We start from the raw sequence: 12,681 nt of genomic DNA, 5'->3' as shown, positions 1-12,681 counted from the left end.
CCTCACTGCCGGACGCCGCTCACAGGTCCAGTCCACAGGCCCCAGTCCACAGGCCCAAGGCCAGGCCAGTGCACAGGCCCCAGGCCAGTCCACAGGCCCCAGGCCAGGCCAGTCCACAGGCCCCAGGCCAGTCCACAGGCCCCAACCAGACACCGGCATCTCATCTCTTCTAATGCCGCCGGGTTCCTGAGGCAGGGAACGGAGGGACCTGCGATCCTGCTCCACCCCCCCACCAGGTAAGATACCTAATCAGACTATAAGACGGACCCCATCTTATAAAAATAATTTTTTTGCCTATTTTCCACCCCAAAATTTGGGGTGCGTGTTATGGTCCGGTGCGTCTTATAGTCCGAAAAATATGGTAGTCTAGGAAAATCTGTGCTCCAGGAGGCAAATAGCGCTCCGTCCCTCCTGAGTCCCGCCGTGTGGCTAAGCAGTACTGTACAGCCATACGGGGTATTTCTTCGTTCAGCAGAAATTGTGTGACAAATTTTGGTACCATTTTTCCACATTTCCCCATGTGAAAATGTAAAATCTGGGGCTGAAACAAAAGTTTTGTGGTAAATATGTCATTATTTTTTCTTCACAGCCCAATGGTATAAAATTCTGTGACACACATGTGGAGTCAATATGATCACTGCACCCCTAGATGAATTCATTGAGAGGTGTAATTTGTAAAATGGGGTCACCTATGGGGGGAGGTTCTGCTGTTCTGGCACCTCAGGGGCTCTTCCAGTGGGTCATGACACCCGCAAACCAGAACAGTAAAATCTGCACTATAATATGGTGCTCCTTCCCTTCTGAGCTTTGAACTGTGCCTGAAAAGTAGTTCCCAATTACATGTAGGGTAACAGCACACTCAGGAGAAATTGCACAAAAAACTGAGGTCCATTTTGTCCCATTAGTCCTTAGAAAAATTAAAAACTTGGAGCTAAAACAACATTTTAGTGGTAAAAATGTAATTATTCTTTCTTCACCGCCCAATGGTAAAATTTTGTCAGGCACATGTGGTGTCAACATGCTCACTGCACCCCTAGATTAATTTATTGGGGGTGTAGTTTGTAAAATGATGTCACTTATGGGGGATTTCTGCTGTTCTGGCACTTCTGGGGCTCTGCCAATGTGACATGGCACCCTCAAACCATTCCAGACAAATCTGAACTCCAATACGACGCTTCTTCCCTTCTGAGCTTTGCACTCTGCCTCAAAAGTAGTTTTTGACCACATATGGGGTATTAGTGTACTCAGGAGAAATTGCACATCAAATTTTGTGGTCCATTTTCTCTTGCTACCTTTGTGAAAAAGAAAATATTTGGGGCTAAAACATTTTTTGGGGGAAAAATAAAAATTTTTCATTTTCACAGTTCAACGTTGTAAAATTCTGTGAACCAACTGTGGGTTCAAGGTACTCATCACATATCTAGATAAATTCCTTGAGGGCTCTAGTTTATAAAATGGGGTAGATTGTGTGTTTTTCCACTGCTTAGGCACATCAGGGGCTCTCCAAATGCGACATGACACCCGCAGACCATTCTATCAAAGTCAAATGGCACTTTCCATTCCGAGCCCTGCCATGAGCCTAAACAGTAGTTTTCATCCACATATGGGGTATCAGCGTACTCAGCAGAAAATGCACAACAAATTTTGGGGTCCATTTTCTGTTACCTTGTGAAAATAAAAAATTTTGGCTAAAAGAATATTATTGTGGGAAAAATGTGCTTTTTTATTTTCACTGCTCAGCATTATAAACTTATGTGAAGCATCTGGGGGTTCAAGGTGCTCACCACACATCTAGATAAATTCTTTGGATGGTCTAGTTTCCAAAATGGGGTCACTCATAAGGAGTTTTCACTGTTTAGGTACATCAGGGTCTCTCCAAATGCGACATGGCGTCCACTCTCAATTCCAGCTATTTTTGCTTTCAAAAAGTCAAACGGTGTTCCTTCCCTTCTGAACTCTGCCATGGGCCCATACAGTAGTTTTCCCTCACATATGGGGTATTGGTGTACTCAAACTAACTTTTGGGTCCATTTTCTCCTGTCACCCTTGTGAAAAAAAAAAAATAGGGGCTAAATTAAAATTCTGGGGAAAAAATGTAAAATGTTCATTTTTTCCTGCCACATTACTTTAGTTCTTGTGAAGCACCTGAAGGGTTAATAAACTTCTTGAATGTGGTTTTGAGGACTTTGAGGGGTGCAGTTTTTAGAATGGTGTTACGTTTGGGTATCTTCTGTCATATAGGCCCCCAAAACTCACTTCACTGATGATGTGGTCCCTAAAAAAATAGTTTTGTAAATTTTGCTGGAATAATGAGAAGTTGCTGATCAACTTTTTAGTCCTTCTAACCTCCTAACAAAAAAATGTTTAAAAAATGATGCAGATCTAAAGTAGACATGTGCTATATTTTGTGTGACATAACTCTGTGGTTTAAGGGCATACAAATTAAAATTTGAACATTGCGAAATTTTCTCCAAATTTCCAATATTTTTACAAATAAACGCCAGTCATATCAAACTAATTTTACCACTATGATAATGTACTATATGTCACACAAATAAAAATCTCAGAATCACTGAGATCCGTTGAAGTGTTCCAGAGTTATTACGTCATACAGTGACGCTGGTCAGAATTGTCAAATTTGGCCTGCTCATGAAGGTGAAAACTGGCTTGGGGGTGAAGTGGTTAAAGCGCTTAACGCGCTGTAACCTTTTTTCTCGTTTGGATATTCAAGTAATTTTGCATCATTTTTTTGTGATACATGAGGCTTCATTTATATGTCACTGTCATAGTCTCTTTTTTGCTGATACTGGGTGATACTGGTGAGAACAAAAGAGAAATAAGTATCTGTTTTTTCCCTTTTTTTAATGACCACACAAAGGACAACTAAAATACATTTAAAAATGTGTTACTAATTCTGTAACAATTATTTTCATATAGTGGAATTGTATTTTATGGGGGAGGGGCTAGTAGCAGCGATTTGGATTGACATTGTCTTTGTTTTATTAATTTAATTTATTTTTAATTTATTTTACACATTGTAGCCCCATAATGTAATAGATCTTTGAGCGGGAGGGGAGGGGGGGGGGGATTTCAATATTTACAGCTTACTTCCCTTGTAACTGGGGCTGGTATCTGATATATTAGTTCCAGTTACAGGGAAAATGCAACCTCTTGCATGATCTTTTTATAGCTACATCCAAGATTTACAGATGTCTGAATGAGTCTTAAATACACCTACATTGCATTGTTCTTTCAAGCAGCACTATGCATTTTCCATTTACTATATTAGCTTTTATGATGGCCTCACACTGGAAGGATTCACATAGGCAGATATACAGTATGCCTCATGAAAATATCAATGTGTAGGGTTGAAAAATATGCTTAGGTCTTTCAAGCAAGGACTGAAAATGTGGCTACTGCTGACTAGTAAGAGAGCAGAGTATATTGTATTTCACAACAATGTGGCTAGGTAAAGTTGAATGTCTAGTTCAATCCATTGAGCAATTCAAAGGAAAGGTGCTACTCAAGTTACCTTGCAAAAGAGACTTTAATGAATTTCTGAAATGCGTCACTAGCCAAAAGTGAATGAAGCATGTGTTTACTGCAGACCATCACGTAGCCCACAATCACCACTGATGGCTATTTAGCAAAAGACACTTTATCATGGACCATAAGATGGAGGAAGACATGCACTATTAAAGGGAACCTGTCATGTCAAAAAGTGATATTAACCTACAGATATGGGGTTATCCTGCAGGTTAATAGCATTGTACGGCCACCACACTGAAAGCCCAGCTGCCAGGAGGAAGTGAACTTATTACTTCCGGTAGTCTCCGGCTTTCAGTCAGAGGCCCAGTCAGCACAGCTTCAGTCACTGCTCAGTACAAAGCCTCTGTGACTGAAAGCCAGAGGCTGCCAGGAGGAATAAAGTTTATTTCCTCCCGGCAGCCCGACTTTCAGTGCGGAGGCCGCACGGCTTTAGAATGCTATTAACCTACAGATTAACCTCATATCTGCAGGTTAATAGTGTTTTTTTTTTTTTTACTACCATGAACGTTTACAATCAATATTGAATCCAAGGGATGCAATATACTATTTGTATGATTCAACTGATTTTAATATTGTGTTGTATTTTGTGCATTGTTCTAGCTTTTGTAACCAGAGTCAGACTGCTCCAACAGATTACCAAAGGATTCTCCGGTGGGTCTAGGTTCTTCAACAAAAATAAACTTAAAATGTCTAGTAGAAGACAATCACTTTTGTATCTGATAGGGACAATTTAGGTGATTGACAAAATCCTTCAGCATAATTTCCTCTGGTAGACCCAAGCCAAAAATACTCATAACTCCTAGCACATTGTTCAGACAGGTGTTTTTCAAAATTTTGGACATGACTGTATGGAATCTGTCAGCAGGATATCAACCCCCATACTATTTATATGATGTGGTAGATCGACTCACTCGGCTTTTTAAAGAGGCAGGCACAGGAACCATTTCTATTTAAAGTGCGGCTGGTTTATTGCAATCCTCATAAACCACGTCACCAGAAAATGTAACCACAGCCTTTGTCCGGCAGAAGGTAAAACATAAAATAACAAGTCAGTCCATAAAATAGTGCTGGTTAACCCACCTGGCTTAGAGTCCAGCTTCCATTTCCTTTAACTAAGGCATTCAATCCAGAGACCTGCAATTTCCATACATCCAGCATGTGTGAAACAAACAGCTCAGAGCTTTCCCCTCCAGGCCCACCCCATACCAAATGCTCTAAAGGCTGTGAATTGTATCCTCTGACCTTCTCCCTCTCTACAAGTGTTCAATCATCCTAGCACTAAAGATGGCTGATTAACCCCTTATTCCTTCATGTGCTGGAACCTTTTTCCTATGTTTATATTACTGGAGCTAACAATCTCAGTGCTACATATCTCCCCTCCAGTACTTTGCCAGTGACTTTGTCACAATGCACATATAGCTCTTTCAAAGGCAAATCCAGCAATAACTATACGTGACCAGTTCATTCCCCCGTTAATCAGAAATGAGTGTTTAAACGGATATGCAAATGAGGCTTAAGTACTTTCAGCTTGGAGAAGCTCTTTACAAGCCTCTGTCACTCAAGCTTTATTCGCTGCCGAGCGCTGCCTCCTCGTGTTTTACTGACAGCTCCTATTCTGTGTAACTTCATGCAAAAGAGCTGTCAGTCAAGCAGGAAGAGGCGGTTCTTGGCAGGGAATAGAACTGTGACATATGCTCATATAAATAGTTTGAGGGGGGTGAAATCTTGAGGACAAATTCTGTTTAAATAGGTTATCATACGAAAAACACTTAGCAAATATTCACAGTACGTATAATTGATAGTGGCCTCAGCAATGGTAATGAGAACATGGGTCCTAAGTTCTTGTTTGGAAGGATCTTAAATGGAGCTTCATTAATAGTCAATAGGATGAGACGAATAGGGTACTTTGCTGTAGAGTTTTGCTTATTCTTCTGTTCAAGTGTAGAACTACTGTCATATCTAGATAGCTTTTATTCATCAGAATGCCATCAAACTGATATTATTCTGAAGACACTTCCTGTTTAGGAGTCTAAACTATCAGGAGATAACCTGATTATACTAGTAGTACACACATATAGGGAGATGATCTCTCAGTCTAAATGTGTGATTACATAACCAGCATGGTCAAAAATTATTTCTGTGACTATTTCTGCCTATGGCCGATTTTCATTTCAGCTTACACTATGTATTCTGGCTCTATATTTTCATTCATTTAAAAATCTTCTTTTCAGAGCAACATGTGGGTGGTCAGTGCCAAGAGATTTTTCGTCCGTGGGTAGCCAACCTCAGTGACTCCCATAGATCTTAAAAATGAAGGAGACACAATGCTAGTCTAGTGTGGTTTTCTGCTGTAGAGCGATCCCATACCCACCCGATGTGCAGGGACTGGAACATGATCCTGTTCAAGTAAATAGAGACTGTGCTGCAGTTCCCCGCACCACTTGGGATGCCGCTGTACAGGAAAGACATAGTAGAGAATGCAATGTCAACCTGGCATGCAAACTCTATTTCTAGGAGAGTTGGGGTTCTAGAGGTCAAACCCCCACTGGCCATAAAGGGATGGCATATCAAAGAAATCTACAACTACTTTATAAAATGGAAAATTGACTTTAAAGAGGTTATCCGGGACTTACATATTGCTGACCCACTGTACCTGTACAGGGTGTCTGTGGGGATTTGATATATGGCGCCCTTATTCAGCGAATACATCTATGACAATGACAGAGTGTAACACCGCAACTCCATGAATTGTTTAGTGACCATTCTCATGATTGGGAGATAAGCAACAGTAATCAGCAGCGGCCGGTAAACAATGTTTGGAACTATTGTGTTCCTCTCTGTATATTATGTACAGTAGTGTTCAAATTAATAGCAGTGTGTTCAAAAACATGAGTTAAGCGTAAAATCTTTCTACTAGTTTTTATTTCCATGCATTGGGAACATTGCACACTGTTTTCTAATTCAAAACATGAAGAGAAATGTATATAATTTTAACTGCTTTCCAGAAAATAACAAAAAATGAACATTGGGCTGTTCTAAAAGATAACTGTCAGCATTTGTCTTTACAAACTCACAATATGTACTCTTTTTTTAAGGATATAGCATTCCTGTGATTCACTAACCTAATATTTAGTTGTAAACCAACAGGTTTTTAGAACTGCTTCATATCTGTGTTGCATAGAGTCAACCAACTTCTGACACCTGTCAACTGTTATTCCACCCTAGGATGCTTTGACTACATCCCACAATTTTTAGGCATTTGTTGGCTTTGCCTCAGAAACGGCATTTTTGATGTCACCCCACAAGTGTTCTATCGGATTAAGGTGCGGGGATTGGGCTGGCCACTCCATAAACTCAATTTTGTTGGACTGGAACCAAGATTTTACTCGTTTACTGATGTGTTTTGTTGAAACGCCCATTTTAAGGGCATACCCACTTCAGCGTAAGGCAACATGACCTCTTCAAGTATTTTAATATATGTAAACTGGTTTCTCTCTAGGCCAGTTGATGTGTTCTTTGGCAAATTGTATCCGCTTCAGTAAATGTCTTTTTAACAGTGGGACTTTGCGGGGTCTTCTTGCTAGGAGATTAGCTTCACACAGGCATCTTCTAACTGTCACAGTAGTCACAGGTAACTTGAGACTGTCTTTGATCATCCTGGAGCTGATCATTGGCTGGGCCTTTGCCATTCTGGCTATTCTTCGATCCATTCGAATGGTAGTCTTCCGTTTTCTTCTACGTCTCTCTGGTTTTGCTTTCCATTTTAAAACATTGAGATCATTTTAGCTGAACAGCCAATCATTGTCTGCACTTCTTTATAAGTATTACCCTCTCCAATCAACTTTTTAATCAAAGTTGTTAGTCTGAACAATGTCTCGAACGACTCATATTTCTCAGGCTTTCAAGGAGAAATGCATGTACAACATGTGCTGGCTTCACTCTTAAATAAGGGCCCCCTAATTCACACCTGTTTCTTCACAGAATGATTGACCTCACTAATTGAACTCCACACTGCTATTATTTTGAACACACCCCCTTACAATTAATTATTCAAATACACAAACTCAAAAACCTGCAGATCATGAATGCTGAGTCTGTTGGTTTTCTTAGAATCTACTGCACCAACTGGTAAATTGTTTAACATGTGCATAGGCAGATTATAATGAGGGCAATTTGGGCTACCGCCCGGGGGGGCCCATGGCCAGATTGCCCTCATTATATTGTGTGCGGCGCCAATATCCCGGCAGGCAGAGGTTCCCGGACCACTCCCCCAGCAGCTGCGCTAGGCCCCTGCATCACAGCTAAGAAACATGGCCCTGTGCGCAGCCGTGTCTGTCAGCATGACGTCACGCAGTGTGCGCCCTGCACTACTGCTTACCACCGGAGAGAAGCTGGACAACTGGAGCCGAGCCGGGGGTGAGTGACGTGTGTGTGTGTGTGTGCAGATATCATTGTGTGATGTCCGTTTACATGTATTTTTGTGTTTCAAATGTGTTTATGCGTGTATGTATATGTCTGTATATGTTTGTGTGTGTACGTGACTGCGTGCGGCCTCCCGCTGTATCTGGGGGGGGGCGCTGTGTGGCCTCCCGCTGTATCTTGGGGGCGCCGTGCGGCCTCCCGCTGTGTATAGATGGCAACGTGCGGCCTCCCGCTGTGTATAGATGGCTACATGCGGCCTCCCGCTCTGTATAGATGGCTACGTGCGGCCTCCCGCTCTGTATAGATGGCTACGTGCGGCATACCGCTGTGTATAGATGGCTATGTGCGGCCTCCCACTGTGTATAGATGGCTATGTGTGGCCTCCCGCTGTGTATAGATGGCGCCGTGCGGCCTCCCGCAGTGTATAGATGGCTACGAGCGGCCTCCCGCTGTGTATAGATGGCTACGTGGGGCCTCCAGCTGTGTATAGATGGCTACGTGGGGCCTCCCGCTGTGTATATATGGCTACGTGCGGCCTCCCGCTGTGTATAGATGGCTACGTGCGGCCTCCCGCTGTGTATAGATGGCTACGTGCGGCCTCCCGCTGTGTATAGATGGCTACGTGCGGCCTCCCGCTGTGTATAGATGGCTACGTGCGGCCTCCTGCTGTGTATAGGAGGATTATGTGGAAGCTCATATTGTATGTAGGGACTCATACTGTATATAGGGGGATGTCAGCATACTTAATTGTGCTCAATATTAAGTCATACAATTAATGTAAAAAAAAAAATTATAATATAGTAATATTGTGCAGAATTAATTTCACATGAACTATCACATGATCTATCAAAGGGGGATCATGTGACATGTCACATGATACATCAGGTGTGTGTGTGGGGGGGCCCACACCTTCTAAACTGCCCGGGGCCCTTGCTACTCTTAATCCATCCCTGCACATGTGGTGATATAATTTATACCAAAAACAGTGTTTAATCTCGTTAGTCATATTGGACTGCTATTATGTTGAACACTACTGTACATCTGGCTATATCAAGAGCAGATATCAGCTGAAGGGGATTTCAGGTGTTGGTCCCCGACCAATTGCATATTGTTCCTACAAATAGGTCATCAATATACAAGTTCTGGACAACTCTTTTTAAGAGGTTGTGTAATGTGGCGCGGGGCGGCAGCCATGGACGAGGTACTCGTATTTTGCGCCCAGAAACGCTACATGAAAATGGGGGTCCTGGTTGGGTGTGTAGACTTTAGCTGAGATGGCAATACACCCTTGTAGACCGCATAGTGCAGTTGTTTAAAGCTGGCCAGGACCATGTGTTGCAAAGGTCAGTGAGAGAGACCATAGTTCATAAATAATCATATTTTTACTGAACAATAACTTTTGAGGAACAATGCACAGCAGATTTTAGGCATTCATCTTCATGGATGTTTCTGTTACTACAGGGAACATTATCACACACTTCTTCCTCCCTTTCCTGGAGTCATTCTCGCTTTACACTTCACTTAGTTCTTCTGCCTCAACACAGCCCAGCAAACTATCCTGGGAGCCTCCTCTTCCCCAGTCACGGCACTAAAGTCCAGCAAGCAAGAGTCCTATACTTCGTCATGTGGTTCCGTGTACTTGTAGTAGAGGCGAGAGAGCCTTTAAGAGTACTCTTACATGATGCTTCAAAGATGGAGAGAGACTGCTATCTGCTGGCCAGACACAGTCAAGCGGAACCAAGATATACAAGAGAAGTTGAAGGGAGAGCAGATTTAGACGCTGGACCCGGTCAGGTGACTTCCAGGAAGGAGTTCCTGGAGATAAGAGGCCAGCGCACCAAGCCTGAGGAGTTTTTGGCGCCAAGCAGCAAAGAGTATCAGACGTGTTCTCTGTGTGCTGAGAAGCCCCACGTGGCAGGCCTAAGCCAGAGGCCTGTGAGGTGCCACAGCCGGGCGCCGGTGGAAGAGCTCTGGATCCCTTACAGATGTGACCCGAGTGCTGTGCCTGCTGAGGAGACTCGGAACCAGCTTGCGGTGCTGAGTGAGTTTGCGGAACCTGACGTCGCCCGCCGACAGACCAGGTCTGGACCCCCCTACCCAAGGCTTGAGAGATTGCCTCCAACAGTCAAGCAGAGAGGAGTTGAGAGATGGCTGCCCCAGGAAAGTCACGCCAGTGAAGGCAGAGGAGCTGCATAAAATGAACAGGGCCGTCACTTCTACTGCTCACTCACGGTACTGGGGCCAATTGGGTTTAGGTACTCAGGGGAGGGGAACGGTTGGGGCTAATGAAGCTCAACGTAATCTAATTGAATTTGTCCGGAAAAGACTTTCGGCCTAGCGGGAATAACCGGTGACCCCCGCTAGGGCCATATGCAGAGTTAAAGAACTCACGTGGTGTCTCCCATGATTTAGGGCAACACATCACTTTGAGAGACTTCGTATTTTGCTAACATTGCAAATTACTGTTCATTACCCTTTTTGCCAATCCCTTGTTCAGAATACCTGTTATATATATATATATAAACTGTTTATATTCATCTCTGACTGTACTCGCCTTGTGTCTCTGTGCGTTGCATTCCGGCACCTACATTACATACTTCTCCCCTTAGGGGAGTTTTCTATGCCAATATGGCCACTACTTAGCTTTCAGCTTTATTGACGCCTCTGGACCACCACATAGGGCATTTCCTCTTCGTCTCACTTATCCTTCCTTCTCCGTCCCATTACTCAACTAAAAGAAAACTCCTTACCATCTCGCTAGGCTTCCTATCCCAGGCCATACTTCTTACTTTTCTCTATTGACCGACTCCGGACTGTGTTTTGCTTCTCTGTAAAATCTTAATATCCGCTTGGTTGTTTCTCTCTTGCCACAGGACACCCACTGCACATGGTTCTGCTACTAAAGTCAGACCGAAGGTCTGCTACTGCTGCAGGCTCGTCCCTATCTGATCCATTACCAAGAAGTTTTCTGTTGTGGCCTCACTTAGCTACTTCCCCCTGGGCTAGTCCTACTATTAACTTTATCCACTACCTAGTGCTGGGCAGAACACAACTCCATCACCACAAAATTAACTGTTAAACATTTCAAATAAACACCATTATTTTACATAACTTCAAGGGGAAACATGGGCAATACATCCACCTCCTTACAGTTGTCTCATCTTCTTAAATTGGTAAAATGGCAAAGTGTTTGTAAAAACCATCAACATTGCAAAATCTCTTCATTCTCAAGAACAGAGAGACTTTAAATTTTTAATTCTACAGTTTACTGCTTGTTGCCTAGGTTACTGCCTACCACTACAGTCTATCAGCAGTGACCGATCTCCTAAGTAATGAGCACAGCACTTGCAAGCTCTTTGCTATAGAGCTTGCAAGTGCTACTCTAAAGATGGCCAGTGACCCCGTGCTCCTCCAATGTTGCAAAGGAAAAGTTTCCTATGTTTGCAGCAAGGGAGAGCACACAGATGAATTGTCAATCATCAGCCATCTGTCTTTGAATTACACCACCATTTTTGGTAGCCCCAGGACAAATGCTATGGAAATAAAGGAAGGAAGAACATATATAATAGTTTAAGAGTTAATAAACCTTTACAAACATCACTTCCATATCTTGCAAGCTGTCACCAGCAAGCATCTTCCTGCACTGAAATTAAATGTCTTTAATAAGCACTTGTCAGAGCACAATATGCAAGGGAGTTAATTTGCATTTACAAAACCAATTGTGATACACAGAGCCGCATAGTAATTCCAGGTCACAGAGCTGCCTCTCACCACTAAAAGCATTTGTTTCAGATAGTTCACAGAGAACAATACTCCGACAACCAGCATTATTCAGTGTATCATTAATGCAGACATAAACTGCTGCTTACAGCTCGCAGTAGGCAGAAAAATAGCATTTAATTAGCACTTGCTTACCATAGTGTACCATCGGAATGGTCTGATTGCCAGCGCTGGGGGGAGCATTATATATCACCACGGCTTGTGCTCCTTTACCGGCGGCCAGGAGGATCTTTTCTGAAAATGTACAATTCCCTCTTTCAATGAGAGCAATCCAAGGTCTAGTTGTGATGGAGAACTTGGTACGTGGATCACATCCTTGTAGGTTAGGAGATATGGGGATGCCCACCACTCCTTGTGCATCACTCATTGGCGAATTAAGCCCAAACAAGCCGCACTCACAATACTTAGTTATCGTGATGTTTTGCAAAGGGCTGGAGTATGAAAAATTTACATAGGCATTTGCTTCCACTGTGTCCTTGGCTTTAACATTCAGCAGAATACCTACGGTCATGAACCAGAACAAGCAGGATTCTGTCTTTCCAATCATTTCTTCATCTGTTTAGCGCAAATATATTTCATATAATTAGTGCTGAGTGATCAGCTTCTGTCCTCCCCAGGTAATCTTCTCACGCTGGCTGGGGTTTCACTTCTGTATAGGTAACTGACACCACTTCAAGCAACAGAAACCTGGGAGGCGTCATTCTCCATTTCACCTGCCTTATCAAATAAACCCTTGACCAGTACAACAAGCCAGGCTGATTTTAAAGTAAATATGAGCATTTCCCCCTTTTCGGAAGACAAAGTTAACTCACTGTCAAGTGCTCTCTTCAGTCCCAAAAAACAAATGCGTGAAACACTTTAATGAGGGACTTGTTACATACAACAAAAAAATTGTCTTATAAGGGGAGCTGGCAGGGCATATGCACGAGG

General features: G+C 42.9%; 1 protein-coding gene across 1 annotated transcript in view; it reads right to left on the bottom strand.

Annotated features, from left to right (window-relative positions):
* RNF128 (ring finger protein 128) overlaps nt 1-12,460 on the bottom strand; it is a 278,328-nt gene extending 265,868 nt beyond the window's left edge. The window contains exon 1 of the mRNA XM_073641194.1: nt 11,887-12,460. Within this exon, the coding sequence (XP_073497295.1) occupies nt 11,887-12,298 (412 nt within the window). The 5' untranslated portion in view covers nt 12,299-12,460. The remainder of the gene's footprint in view (nt 1-11,886) is intronic.
* Between the last annotated feature and the right edge of the window lie 221 nt (nt 12,461-12,681).

This window comes from Phyllobates terribilis, unplaced genomic scaffold, assembly GCF_046119375.1.
Source record: "Phyllobates terribilis strain yellow unplaced genomic scaffold, ASM4611937v1 Scaffold_7__3_contigs__length_470593459, whole genome shotgun sequence".
Taxonomy (NCBI): Eukaryota; Metazoa; Chordata; class Amphibia; order Anura; family Dendrobatidae; genus Phyllobates; species Phyllobates terribilis.
The sequence above is the reverse complement of the archived record's forward strand: the minus strand, read 5'-3'. Positions and strand labels throughout refer to the sequence as shown.